The 17,121-nt window shown below is 33.7% G+C and overlaps 4 protein-coding genes across 5 annotated transcripts; 3 read left to right on the forward strand and 1 right to left on the reverse strand.

Moving 5' to 3' along the window:
• Positions 1-252: 252 nt before the first annotated feature.
• On the reverse strand, positions 253-1,188 carry LOC124495525 (uncharacterized). Its single transcript, XM_047058918.2, has one exon. The coding sequence runs from the start codon at positions 1,111-1,113 to the stop codon at positions 253-255; it is 861 nt and encodes a 286-aa protein (XP_046914874.2). The 5' UTR covers positions 1,114-1,188.
• A 16-nt stretch (positions 1,189-1,204) lies between these two features.
• LOC124495523 (uncharacterized) lies at positions 1,205-14,232 on the forward strand. Of its 2 annotated transcripts, XM_047058917.2 has the most exons (5): positions 1,255-1,869; positions 1,925-2,973; positions 3,068-5,202; positions 5,265-6,004; positions 6,059-6,755. In XM_047058917.2, exons 1-5 carry the CDS (start codon positions 1,696-1,698, stop codon positions 6,575-6,577), a joined length of 4,617 nt encoding a protein of 1,538 aa, XP_046914873.2. In that variant the 5' UTR covers positions 1,255-1,695; the 3' UTR covers positions 6,578-6,755. The 2 variants fall into 2 exon arrangements, with proteins under 2 accessions (XP_075589529.1, XP_046914873.2); XM_075733414.1 differs by lacking the exons at positions 5,265-6,004; positions 6,059-6,755 and adding an exon at positions 12,694-14,232 and having other exon boundaries at positions 1,205-1,869; positions 3,068-4,282.
• Positions 7,051-9,597, forward strand: LOC124495730 (uncharacterized). The gene is made up of 2 exons (XM_075733415.1): positions 7,051-7,144; positions 7,213-9,597. Exons 1-2 carry the CDS (start codon positions 7,084-7,086, stop codon positions 9,564-9,566), a joined length of 2,415 nt encoding a protein of 804 aa, XP_075589530.1. The 5' UTR covers positions 7,051-7,083; the 3' UTR covers positions 9,567-9,597.
• On the forward strand, positions 14,190-14,803 carry LOC142597750 (uncharacterized). The gene has a single exon (XM_075733416.1). It carries the CDS (start codon positions 14,190-14,192, stop codon positions 14,745-14,747), a length of 558 nt encoding a protein of 185 aa, XP_075589531.1. The 3' UTR covers positions 14,748-14,803.
• The last annotated feature ends 2,318 nt before the right edge of the window (positions 14,804-17,121 follow it).

The raw sequence follows: 17,121 nt of genomic DNA on the forward strand, positions 1-17,121 counted from the left end.
AGCCGTTGTTATCAACGTGATACTATCCAAGCAAGTGCACGTTTGCCAGTCAATCAAGCTCGTCAAATCGTATCGAATACCGGAAATAACAATGCTGGTGGTGGACGTTACATACAAGATTCTGGTTCTCGCCGTTAACACATCTATATAAGTTAATGGATATTGTGTTATTATCATTCATACAATAGAATTGAATTTAATGGCAATCTCTATCTATAAGATAAAAAAATAAATTTCAAAATTTCATTGTGATCACATTAGTGCTTTAACTAGAAAACTTCGAGTTATCTTTTTGTTTTCTGTTCGATTTCGACCACATTTTGTTGCTCTATTGTTCTTTTTGGTTATGGTATTCCGACTATATGAAATTGAATATGGCTGTCTTTCACCACCAGTGGTCGTCATGTTGTTATTCATTACTTTATCGGAAATGCTTGGTTCATTCTGATTCTGCACTATACGTTGACTGCCACTTACAGTCTTGCTAATGCCTCCTGTACCAGCACTAAATGAACGTGAACCAGATTGTACTCTAGATAATTTATCCACAACAAATACACTATCAACATTCGGTGTTGTGGCCAATGTAAATCGAAGTTCTGTTCGTTGTGGTTGTTGTCGTTTTCGTTTTTTTTCACTATATTTTATTTTATAAATTGCTTTACATTTTTTATAACCAACCAGACAAATAAGAACGATAATTCCTGTAGCAACTATTGTTGAACCATAGATGATGATTGTCAATAACCATTGTCGCCAATTTGATTTGAATGCTTCACATTCAGGTGAATTACCATTATTATCAATAGTGACTACATGTTTATCATAACATTTTGGTTGTATTCGACATGGATTTTTTCTAATAAACTTACACCATACATCATCAGCATCATTATTCATATCCAGGCGGCAATGTTGTTGTAAACATTTACACATAAAATATTCACTACAACATTTTAATAGAATGATTGATCCAGATTGGCCAGCTATTATATTGTTACGTTCATTATCACAGGTTACATTTAACATGGAAGCATTAACTTTGTTTACCATTTTGAAAACCATTAACAACATTATTATTATAATTGCCATATATCGATTTATTGATTCCATTATTATAAATCAATCAATCGGATTGAATCATAACGATTAATCTTATGCAATTGATCGTTTAATTTATAAAGTAAACCCTTATTCCGCTCGCCCCCCCACAAAAACAAAGTAATAATTCAATTAAAGAATTATTATTGGATCGATTTTTTTTATTATTATTATTCAATATAATTCATGTATACTACTACCCTCCACAGATGTCAGTAATGATTATTGGCCAAAAAATAATTGTCCACTGAATGTAACCTTTACTGCTAGAAGCAATGTTAAATGTTGTATATACCACAAAACGATCAACTATAGATTCGAAGTTTGGGCAACAAGTGGTCGACACTTTTGCTTTTGGGCATATATATTAATAATATGATCTCATTGTTCGTGCACATAATAAATAAATAAATGCATTTATTATGAACCAAATCTACTAATGTCTAACTGTCACAAGGTAAACGCATTTTTTATTTGGAACAATATCACACACACACAATGTAGCCCCACAAATGATCATCACATCAGCCAAAACCAGCTGTTATTTTTTTTTCAAAGAATGAATTTCTCTTACTCACTAAAGCGTAACGTGAAATGAAAAAAAAAATCAAAAAAACGACAACCACAACAACTACTGTCTCGTGTTTGTTTGTGTATGTATGTCTCATACATAACATTTCGGCCATAAAACGCAATCATTTCATCAATCTTTCTTGTCGCATTAATTTAAGAAAGATAGATGTGATTTTTATTATTAACGATCCACAAGTAAGTGAAAATTCAAAACATTTACCTTAAGATTGTGATTGTTTACTGATTTTAGGATTTTGATATAATTGTGTCTATACATTTGGTTGATAACGTATCCATACGTTTGAATGTTATGAAGAAAAATCGATATTCTCAATCGGACTATGAAAAAGTGACCAAAACTAGTCATCATGGGCCATCATTTGAAGATTACTACCGGAACAAATTTTCAGATTTTTATCATGCTCCATCATCAGCAACAACAGCAATCGTTGATGATCGACCATCAGTAATAACAGAATTATTAGTCGATAAAAGATTAAAAAAATCATCCATGTCTTCTTCAACAAACAATCGCAAGATCATGCGCCATGATAACAACGTCCATATTTCATCACAACTACAATTCGGCGGCATTGGTGGTGGTGGTGGTGGTGGTGGTTGTATGATGCCATTTCAATGTCATAATATCAATGTAGAGCAACAACAACATGATCAACAGCAGCTATATCGAACTACCACGGTGACCGATTGTCATAAAGATGATGTTGATGATATGTGTGAAGATCATTCCATGAACATGTTGAACAAACATTCAGATCATAGAAAATTATCGCCTAACATAGTAAAAGTTCGTTCAAAAATTATCACATTAGCCAATGAGAATACCAACAATGGTGATGAGAATAAATGTTCTACGATTACGATGAATATCAAATCATCATCATCATCACGACAACCACTTAAAAGTAACGGTGGTGGTGGTAGTTCTACGACCAGTGGATGTTCCACACAAAGTTCATCATCATCAATATCGATGCCATCAGCATTACAATTGTTTCGTAATCAATCAGCTGCCAATATGCTCATAAAAAATGATGACCGTTTCCATTTGCAAACCAATAATAGTTTAATGGATGTAAAAGAAGTAAAAGATGAAATGTCATCACCTAATTTATCATCATGGGCATCTAGGCGTCATTGTTCGTTAACATTATCATCAGGCACATCATTATCGTCATCATCATCGATTTCGTCAAAACCATCACCATCGATACGTACGTCTGGAACACAGTGGGAAAATGTTGGTGATTTTATTGAATCTTACGAACATAGTTTGCTGTAAGTATTGTGTTTATGATAGATTTATCTTGTATTTCCTGTCTTATATTTTCCATATTTGGTTATTGACAATTGTCATGTTTTTATAAAATAGACAATGTTTATCCAGCATTCAACAACAATGGATTCATCAAAATTCAAATATTTCATCGACTAGTCGAATAATAGATGACAACAACCATAACAAAAATGATTGTGATGATGATGATCACAGTGCCAACGATAGTCATGATGTTAATGACAAACAACAACATTTTCATTCAACATCATCAAATAATGGACATAATAGTTATGAAAATGGTGATTGCATCAAACATACTAACCAAACGCTGCAACAATCATCCAACCAAAACCATGTAAATATGAGATCATGGACATCGTCACCTAATCAAGAGGACAACAACAACAGAAAACATTCTTGTTATAATGTAAATGAACCAAACATGCCTGAAAAAAATTTCACTACCGATTCCGATTCCTCATCCGCACACCAATTACAATTACGTGATTGGATTCGAATACAATTGGCCAAAGTTGCCCATCTTCGCCAACAATACGAACATGGCAATCGATGTCAAGAAGCATTGGTTAAAATGGCCAAATTATCTACCAACAGTAGTAATCGTTGTCGAAAAAATTGCTATCGTGAATGGCGTTCAAATGAACGAATGTTACAATCATTGGCCGCCAAATTACAATTAATGATTGGTTCGTTTGAGATTCGCGTAGAAAACATTGAAGGTTGGGCTCGTATTTGTCCGCGGGATTATTATGAATTGGAATTTCGCCATGGACAACATAGGCAAATTTTGCGGGTTAAAATTGTTGGTCGTCAATTGCAAAGGATATGGGACTTTGACATCAACACTGTCCGATTTCAGGCTTCTCTTCAATCGCATATTACTTGCAGAATAAGAGAAATGAAGTCTGGCCTATGGAGATCGCTAGCAGTTTGGCCAGCCAGATATCGTTATGTCGACATTGGTACAACTTCGATTTCTCTAGCCGAACTATTACAATCAGTTGCCAAACAATGTCCCTTGTTGGTTGATTGTAACCCAAGCGGATCGCTCAAATTACGACTGAATTGTCAATGGAATCCGAATTGTCAGGATGATATTAACATTGAAATGGACAAGAAAGAATCTACCATACGTAGGTCGAGCCGTCGATTGCTATCTTCACCATTAGTTCAGTCAACTGGCCGTTTGATTCGTCGTGGTTCATGGATGACGCATTCCGAAAAATCATCGTCGATGATGAAACGAAAATGTAGTGATCAATTAGAACAACAGCAGCAACAAAGGGGGTCATTCGGTATTAATAAAAATATTGCACGATCATTATTATCATTACCTACATTCATTTCTTCATCAGATTTAAGTGATGCCTCGGGCACACATACACTCCCTTTTCGGATTAAAGCTATTGAATCTAATCATCATAATGATGGCGTCGATGATGATGATGAGAACAATGAATGCATTTCAAGTTCAGATTCATGGCCTCATTATTCTTTAAGACCTTGCTCTCAAACATCATTTTCTCCATCTTCGTCTCAGATTGAAACGAAGAATCAATTGGAATCAATGGTAATGATGCTAAAAACATTGCAAGCCTCATTACAAGATCATTATGGTCAATCGATTGAGATAACTCTCATGTCACAAACGGTGACACGATTGATTACCTTGTATGAACGATTGATGACAAAACTAACAAAATCTCAACCACACAATCAAGATGAGATTTCTGACGATGAACATTCAAATAATTTAAGCTCTGATAATGACAACGAATGTCTCTCTCATGATCAGCATCAGACTAACGAGTTTATTGAACAAGCTTTCGAATTTCTCGATCATTCTGACACGAGTGACCATGATAACTATAGAAGCAAAACCCGTATTCTCGCTTCATTTGATTCGAATGAATACGAACGAATGAATCGACCGCATTTGGAATCATCGCCATACTTGTCAAAAGATCAAGTTGATATCAATGAACTAATATTCCAGTGGAATCGATTACTTGCCATCCACCTTGAATCGGCCACCGAACAACTTAATTATGTTGGCACATGGATTCTAAAATCGAGAGAACAATGTGCACTTTTTCGTTTACAGGCTGACACATTTGCCATGGAACAAATTTATTTAATTTTATCGTCTATTTTTAAATATTATGATCAGAATCGAAATTTCCATTTTCTTAAAAATCAACCATTCGGTATGATTGGCATTAACAATTTATTTTGACCTTATTAATTTTTTATTTTTTTTCGCACATAGGTCAAGATGACCGAGTTTTGGAATTAGTCCGACATTTATGTCCATCAAATCATGATTATTCTTTGATCTTTTCATTTGATCAATTCTTTCATATTCTATCATCGATGATGCACAATTACATTTTGATAAAAGAATCGAGCATCAATGATTGTGAAGAAATAGATACTTTGTTTCAACACTCAGCTCGATGGTTGGCATTATCGATACTCTCTTGTGGAAGCAATTGTTTCATCTCATTTAGCAGTCAAAAACAGTTGTCGAGCACAGAACTGGTTACCATATTTCATGTGCGTGCTTTTTTTGAATTAAATCTATTTGATCGTCATAATTACCATTGTTTTTCAAAAATTGATGGATCAATGAAACAAACCCGAATACAACCAATGCAATTGGCTGATTTTTTTCACACAGCTTTTGATCTGAATTATTTGATGGCTAAAATACGTACGATAAAATGGCCTCTGTTGAATGTAGAAAAGATTTTATTCGGAAAGTTTGATCCACAATGTGGATGGTTGCCACCTGATTTAACATTACTTTTGTTCAATCTACTATATGAACATCATTATATGCATGAATCTACAATTCGTAAAAATTGTCATTCACGCATCAATTATGAATATTCACCATCTAATTCAGCACGATCTCTTGGTGAAGTGAAAAAATCGGACCGTTTACGAGAATTATCTCGTTTAATCAATCAATGGTTAATGTATCAATGGCAGCAATCACGGTTTGAGGTACAATTATTCATTATCCAATATTTTTATTAATTAGTCTTATTTTTGCACTAGATTCGTGAACATATCCTTGCTGGCTTAGAATCCTCATGTCCATCAACTCGCCAAGCATCTTGTTATGGTATAATGCATCTATTTCGTCTCATGCAACGTATCCAATCTCCTAATGAACCATCATTTATGGCGATGAAAGTGTTTTGTGGTAAAGAGATGGATTGTCTTCTTTATCTCTCAGTGGAAGATCCCGATAATCGAGTACGTGATGAAGCTCAAAATTCACTTCAATACTTAAGTTCATCATTGGGTCAACAAATGGAAAGTCGCCAAATGTCTTTTATTTTACCCCGAAGCTACTCTAATAGAGCAGCTAAAATCAGAAATTGTCCAACATCATCGCCAAAATTACGGAATTCATCGCCACAATCAATTACAATGTTCCGAAATGGTCATAGTTGGGTTTCTGATCATTCAAAGAATGCTATGCCTATTACAGTATCAAATCCAATTCTACGAACTAGTATGCCCAATTTATCCAGTCTTGCCAATGATATGGAATCGATCCGATTGAAATAACATAATTTTTCATGCCATATTTTTAGATGTAAATGATGATCGATTTTATGATTGATTGTTAAAATTTTTTTTTGGCATATAGCTGTTGCCATTCTTCCATTTTATTGTTATAACTTATCATAGATAATGTCAAACAATGATTTTTTTTTTCATAAAATAAAAATTGTTCTTTATTGTATATCAACATTTGTGGATTTTTATAAATTCTCAATTATTATGATTGCGATTAAAAATGCACAATGCAGAAACACCCAATTGTAATGATTGTCAATGTTTGTATTGTTTTCCGTATCTGATCAGACGATTAAACAATGAATAGGAATTTGGTAATGATTTGATTTCTGTATTGAATATCGTATATGATAATAACAAACAATGATCATTTTGAATGATTGTCATGTATTTTAATTTTTTGTTCTGGTTTTTATTTTCATATAAAATCATTAAATATTCTCATTAATAATGCAATTATTTTCAAATTTTGTTTAAAAATTAATGAATACAAAATGGCATCTAAATACTTTTTATTATCATTGACTTTGTCATTATTAGCCATCATCAATTTTGGTAAGCAATATTAATTTTTTTTTATTGATTCAATATATTGATCGGTGAATATTTTTTTTTCCAAAAAGTCTATTCTGAAAATTTGATTATTTCGGAATCCAATGATTCATTGATTGAAGAAATTGACAATGTTATTAAAAGAGCTAATGATTTTCTGAAAACGGTAGACAACAGTTCATTTATATCAAAGAAAATTAAAGAATTAATTAAAGATGTTGAAGAAGATAAAAAAAAATATCTTGAATCTGACAAGAATGATTTTCAAAAACGTCACACCAAACACGATATTAAAAAATTGACTGATTTCTTGGATAAATATCAACCTCCAACTTCCACAGTACCAACAACCACAACCACGAAACCAACAACGACAACCAAAAAACCAGCCCCAACAACTAAGAAACCAACAACCACAACCACGGAACCAACAACACCAACTACGAAACCAACAAACTCAACCACGAAACCAACAACACCAACTACGAAACCAACAAACTCAACCACGAAACCAACAACACCAACTCCTGAACCAACAACCACAACTACAGAACCAACAACGACAACTACGGAACCAACAACGACAACTACAGAACCAAAAACCCCAACTCCTGAACCAACACCAACAACCAAGAAACCAGCACCAACAACTACAGAACCAACAACCACGACTACGAAACCAACAACGCCAACTACGAAATCAACAAACTCAACCACGAAACCAACAACACCAACTCCTGAACCAACAACCACAACTACAGAACCAACAACTCCAACTACGGAACCAACAACGACAACTACAGAACCAAAAACCCTAACTCCTGAACCAACACCAACAACCAAGAAACCAGCACCAACAACTACAGAACCAACAACGACAACCACAGAACCAACAACGACAACCACGGAACCAACAACCACAACCACGGAACCAACAACGACAACCACAGAACCAACAACGACAACCACGGAACCAACAACGGCAACTACAGAACCAACAACCACAACTACCGAACCAACAACTACGACTACCGAACCAACAACGACAACCACGGAACCAACAACTACGACTACCGAACCAACAACCACAACTACAGAACCAACAACGACAACTACGGAACCAACAACGACAACTACAGAACCAAAAACCACAACTCCTGAACCAACACCAACAACCAAGAAACCAGCACCAACAACTACAGAACCAACAACCACAACTACGAAACCAACAACGCCAACTACAGAACCAAAAACCACAACTCCTGAACCAACACCAACAACCAAGAAACCAGCACCAACAACCACAACTACGAAACCAACAACGCCAACTACGAAATCAACAAACTCAACCTCGAAACCAACAACCCCAACTACGGAACCATCAACCCCAACGACGGAACCGACAACACCAACTTCTGAACCAACAACCACAACCACGGAACCAACAACCACAACGACAGAACCAACAACCACAACGACAGAACCAACAACCACAACCACGGAACCAACAACCACAACCACGGAAAAGCCAAAAAAAATCATAAACGAATGTCCTGTCTATGAAGAACTTGGTCCTTGTTTATGTTATCCATCATCTAAAACAATAATTTGTCCAAATCTAAATCATTCATTCATCGCGGAGTCATATAATTTTTCAAAATTTATAATTGAGAATCAAACCGGTGTAGAAAAATTGGATTGGCCAGATAATGTTAATATTCTCGTGGAACAACTAATTATTCGAAGATGCGATTTCGTAACAATCGATGCTCAAGTATTGAATATTAATGGCTTAAAAACTTTAACAATAATTGATATGCCTCATCTAATTTTGAACATCAGTATGATTAATATTGAATTATCTACACTGATAATATACAACATTTCTCGAATCGATCAGATAATTACATTGCAAAAACTAAATGGTCTAAATGAATTGACAATCGGAAACGTAACTGGATTTCCTTCGGATAAATTTGAATTATTTTTTCATTCGATAAAATATCTGGCCATTATCGATACAGATCTCAATGGAAAATTCACACTAGAAACAGGAAACAATTGTCAAGAAATAATTCTCAAACAAAATAATCAATTAAAATGGTTAAATATTACCGATTTAGAAATAAAAAATGATATTTTTGTAAAGAAAAGTAAACAACAACCTATAATGATCAACTTGTCTGACAATGAAAATTTCGATCCACAATTTCTTCTTTACATTGCAAACATTTTCAATCAAACTCAATCCAACAATCAGAATCCATCAATTATGATACGTATGAATCATGTACCCGTTCAATGTGATAATTGTACATTATATAAATTAACTGATAGACACAAATCAACATTACGATTGTTAAATGTATACTGTAAAGATGTTGGGGAATATTTAGAATATCTTGGACCAAAATGTCGTGAATAGAGAATAAAAATTTATTGATCAAATCTGGTAATCTTATATTATTTTGCATTGGGATGTGTTTTTTTTTTTGAATTTTTCAGCCTGCAGCAAAAAAAATGATGAATTAACACAATAGTGTGAACCATCATCATCATCATCTATATTCATCCGCATATATTTGCAAACACACCTACACATACACACATAATAATAATAATATACAGACACATACAAACCACCCACAGACAGTTTTTTTTGTTGTATATTTGTATGTTTGCATAAGAGGAGCCGCATTGTTTTTGAATTTATTCGACTTGATGATGATGATGATGAGTGCCAATCATAATAAAACTTTTTTTTTCTTTTGTTTACTCATCGATCCTGTCAAATGTCGAACATTTCAGCTAATTTGAAATGTTCGGTTTTTCATCGATGATGTTGATGATGATGATGATGATGATGATTGTGGTTTGATCGAAGGATCAGATGCAATGATGATGGTGTGGCAACAACAACAACAATGTAAATAAATGGTCTGCCCTCCTATATTTTTTTTTTGTGGTTCAGATTTGTTTTATTTTGTTTTTGTTGGTTGGCTTTTTGATGATGATGCGGCCAATAAAAAAAAACGGCAGTATGATGGCCCCGAACATTGTGTAAACAATATGTAAATCGAGCCATTTGAATCAGCTATTTCGGTTCATTTGTTCATTGAGACCATATGCATGAATTATTACCATTATCATCAACATCAAAAATAACTTTACATCTTCCATCCAATATATTTGGTAACAAATCAACCAATCTTGACCGATCGATCGTTGTTGTTGTTGAGTTGAATGGCCAATCGATAGATTTTTTGTGACATAATTATGTACATTTTTGTCATTGTTCAACTAAATGTGTAATGATTATCACACAAAATTGCTATTAGTTTTTTTTTTTAGTTCTTAGGTCAACATTGAAACTACCAACTATGGTCAGTTGTCTAGTATCAGATATCAAGTGAAATGTAACCCTTAGTATCAAAAATGAAAAAAAAAATTGGCCAAATGGATTTTACTGGATGTGTTGAAAACTTGAAGAAAAATATTCCTAGTATATATATAGAGAGAGAGCTGTTATGCACAAATCATCAGACCAAAACTAATTCCATACTGGTTGACATGATCAATCCAGTCAAGATTCTTTCTTTTTTTCTTCTGTATGATCCGATTTGCGCTAAAAAAAAAGATAGATCGATGTGCGTGTGTATGGAAAAATGTTTAAAAAAAATAAATAAGCTTTAAATGTCAATTCCTAAACAATCAACCAAGTTATCACTGTCATTCAGTCAACGATTTTGATTACATTGAACAAGATGAATGTAAAAAAAAATGAAAACAAAACAAAAAAATTCATGATGATACCATCTGTGGTCGTCTTTTCATTGGACAAAAAAAAAGACAATCATTAAGCAATCCACTCATGAACGAAAGAAACAGTTTATTGTTCAAGAGTTGGTATATCATCATCATACCCATATATAATTTGATTATATGAGAATGTTTTATAGCAGCTCTGTAACATCATACTGCAACAGTATCGATCGTTTTTTTTTCTTTCTCTCTCTTCATTATAGATTCAATTTCGTTTCCATCATTTGTGTGTTTATTATGACGCAAAAAAGTGAAAAAAAATAACCATCAGAGGAGACATGCCTGAAGATAATAATGGTGATGCTTAATATTCGCGGATGGATGCCAGAATCTACAGCATTTGTTAGAATCGGATAAAAATGCTGCTGCTGCTGTTGCTGCTACCATTCATATATATATCCTATTTATTATTAATGAAACAATATATAAAATGTGCCCATCATCAAAGTATCAACATATCTGTAGGCGGAAAGTCTATAGTTTGTTAGTCGCTATATTTTTGTTATTTATGTCTGAAATAGGCGGTACCAATCACTGGTTCAGATTTTACAATATGGATATTGTTCATCTGTGTTTGTGTGTGTTACAATTTAATGTAACTTACATAACATGGAAATGTAGTGATGGTGGTGGTGGTGGTGGTTGTGGTGGTAATGGTGGTGGTGGTGGTGGTGGTGGTTGAAAAATAAACAAAGTGAAACAATTTTCTTTTGATTTTCGTTTTTTCTTTCTGGTTTTTGTTGCAAAATTTTTTTTTCTGCCATCGTTACATCCTACTTGTGTCAGTGTATATATATATTCTGTATATTGGATGTTTTTGTTTTGTTTTTTTTTTGCTTTGTTTTTTTTTTGGTTTTGTAACGAAATTACAATGTTCACATCAAATGAATTGAACCTCCTTATTTGTAACATTGTTCAATACTTTTATATAGCTCCTCCTTTCTCTATATTTCATTGGAATGAAAAATCCAAAAAACAAAAAAAATTGGTTATATGGAAGTATAGATAGATAGATTTTGAACTGATTCAAGTGTGAATCAAATATTTTGCTATGAAAGCTGTGAACGAGAGAAAAAAAAGCAACAACAACAACAACAACAAAAAAAAAACCTCTAAAAGATATCATCAGAGAATCGAAAAAAATATCAAAATTATTGAAAAAGAAGAAACTTGCAAAGGAAAAAAATCCAATTCGTTTTTTGTTACCTTTGTCGTCAACACAACGCAACACACACACACAAACACAATTACAGAAGTAAAGCAAAGACCAATTTGCTACAGTAAATTGAAAAATTATTGGTGGTTCAGCTTTGTTATAGCGACTTTTAAATAGTGAACATCATCATCGGAAACAAAACAACATTGATTGGCCAATTGCTGATTGTTAATTTTTTTTAAATGTTACGTATGAATCCTGAAACACAATTGGCTAATAATAACGGTGATTATAATCATCGAATACCGTCACCACCACTATCAAATGATGAAGAAGATGAAGAAGTTGAAGTAGATGATAGAATTCAATCGACTACAATGCAAATAAAATCATCATCTAATATAATCCTTGATAATGAAGATGAGCTTGATGATGGTGACAATGTTGATGATGATGGTGATGTTGATGATGATGATGATGATGATGAGGATAATGTTGATGCCGAAAATGAAATTAGTATCTCAAAATCTGTTCGAAATCGCCGTAAATCAACCAAACAAATCGACAACAGTAGTGGCCTTCGTAAACCTAAATGTGCTCGTTGTCGTAATCATGGAATGATATCCTGGCTCAAAGGTCATAAAAGACATTGTCATTTTAAAGATTGTCGTTGTGCTAAATGTAATCTCATAGCTGAACGACAACGGATAATGGCTGCACAAGTTGCTCTTAAACGACGACAAGCGGCTGAAGATGCAATAGCTATCGGATTACGAGCAATGGCAACCGGAGCACAGGCCGTTAATGGTTATTTACCACAAGGACCAATATTTGGTCTAGAAATAACGGAACCAGAAACAAAAAGATCTAAATATTGTCAAGATTCAACACCACCACCAGAAATTAAAGAATCAGAAATAGCAGCCGATATTCCAATTGTCTCTAAATCATGTGTTGAAAAGACTAAACAGCCATCACCATCGATAACATCGAAAGGTAATTCGAATATCGGAAGCAATGGTAAACGGAATACAATTAAAGCTCAATCTGGCAAATCAAGTAATGTACGATGTTCAAAATCAGATTCTACTATTATTAATCGACAAGAAAATGAAATGATCATGGCCGACATTGTTACACCTGTCAATAGAGCTAAATTATTGGATGAAAATTTATCATTATTGACTGATGTTGCCGAAGATTATCGTTCTGGACGAGCATCACCAATATCAACATTGACTCGTCTATTTCCGGAACAAAAACTTCAAGTCATAGAACTAGTATGGCAAGCTACGGAACAATCAATGATTAAATCTATAGAACATTTTCTATCGATTGATGAAGCAGCAGCATTAAAACATAATCTAATGCAAAAAGATCATAATCTCAAGAGTTTGTTCTGTAAACATCAAATCAAACAACAAGCAACAACAACAACATCACCACCATCAATTCCTGTTCAACATCAACAATTGAAATGTAATCATCAATTATCATCTCGAATTACGACCGGCAGTAGTATAAATCAGATCAGTCATACCAATCGACAACAACAACAACAACAACAACAATCAAATCAATCATCATCTTGTAATTCAGATATAATAACTCATCAATCAATGCCACAATCATTACCTTATGATTACAATAAAGCAACTGCATTCTATAGCCATCCATCATGGAACACTCATCTTGTACCACCTTCAATATCTACGGCTTCAACATTACCGATGACTGCTGCATCAATTTCCACACGAACAACGACAACAGCACTGCCATCACTTCCGCTTGCAACACCATCACCATTGTTACTATCAAGTCATAATACACTTCCAATTCATGGTAACAATAATCATCATCATCACCATCTTCATTCATTTCCTTTCAATCCAATGTTCAATAGCCCATTCTTTCCGTTTCCAATGAATACGGCGGCCATTCCAGTTAGTTTGCTACCACCGTTGCCTCATTCAATCGATACGGGTCGTAATCAAGCATCATCATAATGATTCCTGTTTCAATTGTGACGATTCTTCTACATCTTTTTCATCGAAAACAAGCAATAAAATAATGCCACAACATATGATGGGCTCAACATCTACACTATATGGTATAACACCCATTGTAACAAAGTCTAATTGCAACAAACTTAACATGAGATCATCTCACGGATCTACATCGACATCAGCCAATGATGAACGAATATTCAATGTGTTAGCTAGTACAAGTCCAATGATACATTCTGAGAATTCAACTACATCTCCTACCTCATTGTCACGATCATGTGGACAGTTATTAACACCGGTGCTGCCATCGATTATGATGCCAATGTCACATACATCCGGATCATTGTTACCATTAGTGGCCGATTCATCGAATTCATCACCACCATTACTTTCGGCAAACGCCACCACCACCACCAATAATTTACCTTCCATGATGAATCATTTATTGTTTGATCCATTCCATCGTCATTTAGCACATAAAGCACAACTACCAAAAACAACAATGATGGACAACAATAGTTTGGCCGATACATTTAGATCTAATCGTATGCATGCAAGTGGTAATAATAATTCGGATGCTGTTGATTTGACCAAAACAGTCTCATCATCATCAGCTACGTAGTAGTAAATTATCGATCAAATGAATGAATTTATCTTTAAATGTTTTTTTTGCCTAAATTTTTTTTGTTTCATTACTCAATTTATCATTGCTAACCCGTTTGAAATTAAACAAAACAAAAACAAAAAAAAATTTTTTTCACTTTATGGATTCCATTTACGTTTTTTTTATGTTAATTCAATATCAGTATGCAAGACAAATAGTTTGATGATCAAATCTTTTGATGGTATTGAGAAAAACTGCTAAACACTGCTACACACACACTCTCTCTCTTTCTTTTTTCTCTCAATCATTATCGAATGAACGATGAACTGAATTTTGATTTGATTCATTGGATCAATATTTACATTGTGAAAATTGCCTGAAAATGAACAGCAGCCAAGCCACTACATACACAAATATTACATACAGAGAGTCTATTCTTTTGAATCGTTTGTTTGGTGTTTGATCTGGCTAGATTTTTTCAACATTGCACGTTAATAGGCCAGCTTGTTTCAATATAATTCGATTGTCGATACCCGAGATTTTATTTTATTTTATTTTATTTTTTTTTCTAGAATTATATTTGGTTCTTCGTTTCTGTCAATTTTTTTTTGTTTGTATATGTTTGATCCGACAAGAATCCAATTAGCATTGTGTATATACCACCAAATCAAAGCTCCACCTTTTTGATGTTTTTACTTGCCAAACTTTGACAAGCTTCTTCAAAATATGTGTGTGTGTTCTGGGGTTAGACACACTAACCATGACCACATCGTTTGTGACACAGGTGTAGCCTTTTGCTGTTGTTGTTGTTATGGATTGGATTCTATTGGAGCCCACCAGCCACGAATCATTTCAATTGTATTCCATAGTTGCACGCAGGTGGCCACAAACATTTTATGGTCTAATTTTTTTTTTATATGTTTGTCATCCAATACACGAACCACTTACTTGGTGGCCTTTTAAATGTATGTCTATGTGATCGTGATCCATGGTAATCAAATAGTCCAAATAAAGAAGAAGAGAGGAGCTCTTAACATAACATATCTGTTAATTTGTAATGTCAACACATCAACAATCATTCTATACAGATACAAAAGAATAGTGAGACTAGACAATAGACCTATGTGTGTGTGTGTTTGGGTCAATTTGTTCATTTTTTTTCTATCTCTATCTCTCTCTATCTCACTTGAAACCGACAGTTCAAGTGGTGGTGATCTTCAAAGAAGATGAGTTATAAAGCAAATTGGCTCATTCAAAGAATCAGGTGGTGTGGCCCTTAGGTGATGATGATGATGATGATGATGATGTGGACCACCTTGGCTGCTTCTACATCCTATCAAATCTTATCTATATATTCTATAAGGCCATATAATAATAAATATGAACAGCAGTGCCGAATAGGAAAAATATATATATTCGGTAAAGTTTTTGTTCATGGGAATATTTTATTCAATCTAATATTTGTCCTTACATTAGTGGCCATTGGCCATAAAGTTTATCTTTGAAAAAAATTTAATTTTACAATTTTTATTTACACATATGTGTATGACAAGTGTTTTTTTTTACCAAAATTCGTTAGGTTTATGACACACACACACACACAACACACATGCATATAGAGAAAATGATGACACTAATCTGACAGTAAATATATGGTTAGTTAACATGTGTTATAAGTTCCTAATCGATTGGACTCTTTTCTCTCTCTCTCTCTCTCTCTCTCTCACACACACACACACACACACACAAAATCTTAAGATCGGATTATATCCGGATTAGTGATTTTTTTTTTTTTTTTTTTTTGGTGATAGTCATAATTTTCATATACACAGATATGGTTCATCATGAGTTCCATAGTTTTTTTTCCAATGTGACTAATTTACATGATAAACACAACGTGTGTGTCCAATGTTTTCATTGGTTTACTTGATTGACTTGTCAAAAAAAAAAAAACATGTCACCATTAATGCATTATGCATATACAGAAAAATTATCCATGTCAAAACACAAAATGAATCTATCGATTATTCATTCGTTTTTTGTTTTTGTTTGAATAAGGTGTCATGTCTATTGTCGCCACCTGTTGTCCATAGTTGAAATGAACATAATGATGACACACACACACACATCAACTAGGTCACATTATCCATGATGATGATGATACATCCTTTGGACTTGGATATTGACTTGACAAACTAGTCTTGTCTCATCAACAAAGAAAATAAAAGAAAAAATTTGAGAGAATAGAGCCAGTCAAATCAATTAGAATATAGTTCATCACTGGACATTTTATATACATTGTTGTATTGTATCCTTCTTTTTTTTCAATGATTTTGTGTTTGTCACACACAATCATAATAATAATAATGGCTATTATGGTCATATTATTAAA

This window comes from Dermatophagoides farinae, chromosome 8 (genome assembly GCF_024713945.1).
Source record: "Dermatophagoides farinae isolate YC_2012a chromosome 8, ASM2471394v1, whole genome shotgun sequence".
NCBI lineage: Eukaryota > Metazoa > Arthropoda > Arachnida > Sarcoptiformes > Pyroglyphidae > Dermatophagoides > Dermatophagoides farinae.

Bases quoted from the DNA above. Each gene is read 5' to 3' on its own strand.
- LOC124495525 (XM_047058918.2), bottom strand. From the start codon at position 1,113: ATGGAATCAATAAATCGATATATGGCAATTATAATAATAATGTTGTTA.
- LOC124495523 (XM_047058917.2), top strand. From the start codon at position 1,696: ATGAAAAAAAAAATCAAAAAAACGACAACCACAACAACTACTGTCTCG. The intron at 5,203-5,264 runs GTATGATTGGCA...TTTCGCACATAG, and splicing joins TCTTAAAAATCAACCATTCG to GTCAAGATGACCGAGTTTTG. The intron at 6,005-6,058 runs GTACAATTATTC...TTTTTGCACTAG, and splicing joins GGCAGCAATCACGGTTTGAG to ATTCGTGAACATATCCTTGC.
- LOC124495730 (XM_075733415.1), top strand. From the start codon at position 7,084: ATGGCATCTAAATACTTTTTATTATCATTGACTTTGTCATTATTAGCC. The intron at 7,145-7,212 runs GTAAGCAATATT...TTTTCCAAAAAG, and splicing joins ATTAGCCATCATCAATTTTG to TCTATTCTGAAAATTTGATT.
- LOC142597750 (XM_075733416.1), top strand. From the start codon at position 14,190: ATGCCACAACATATGATGGGCTCAACATCTACACTATATGGTATAACA.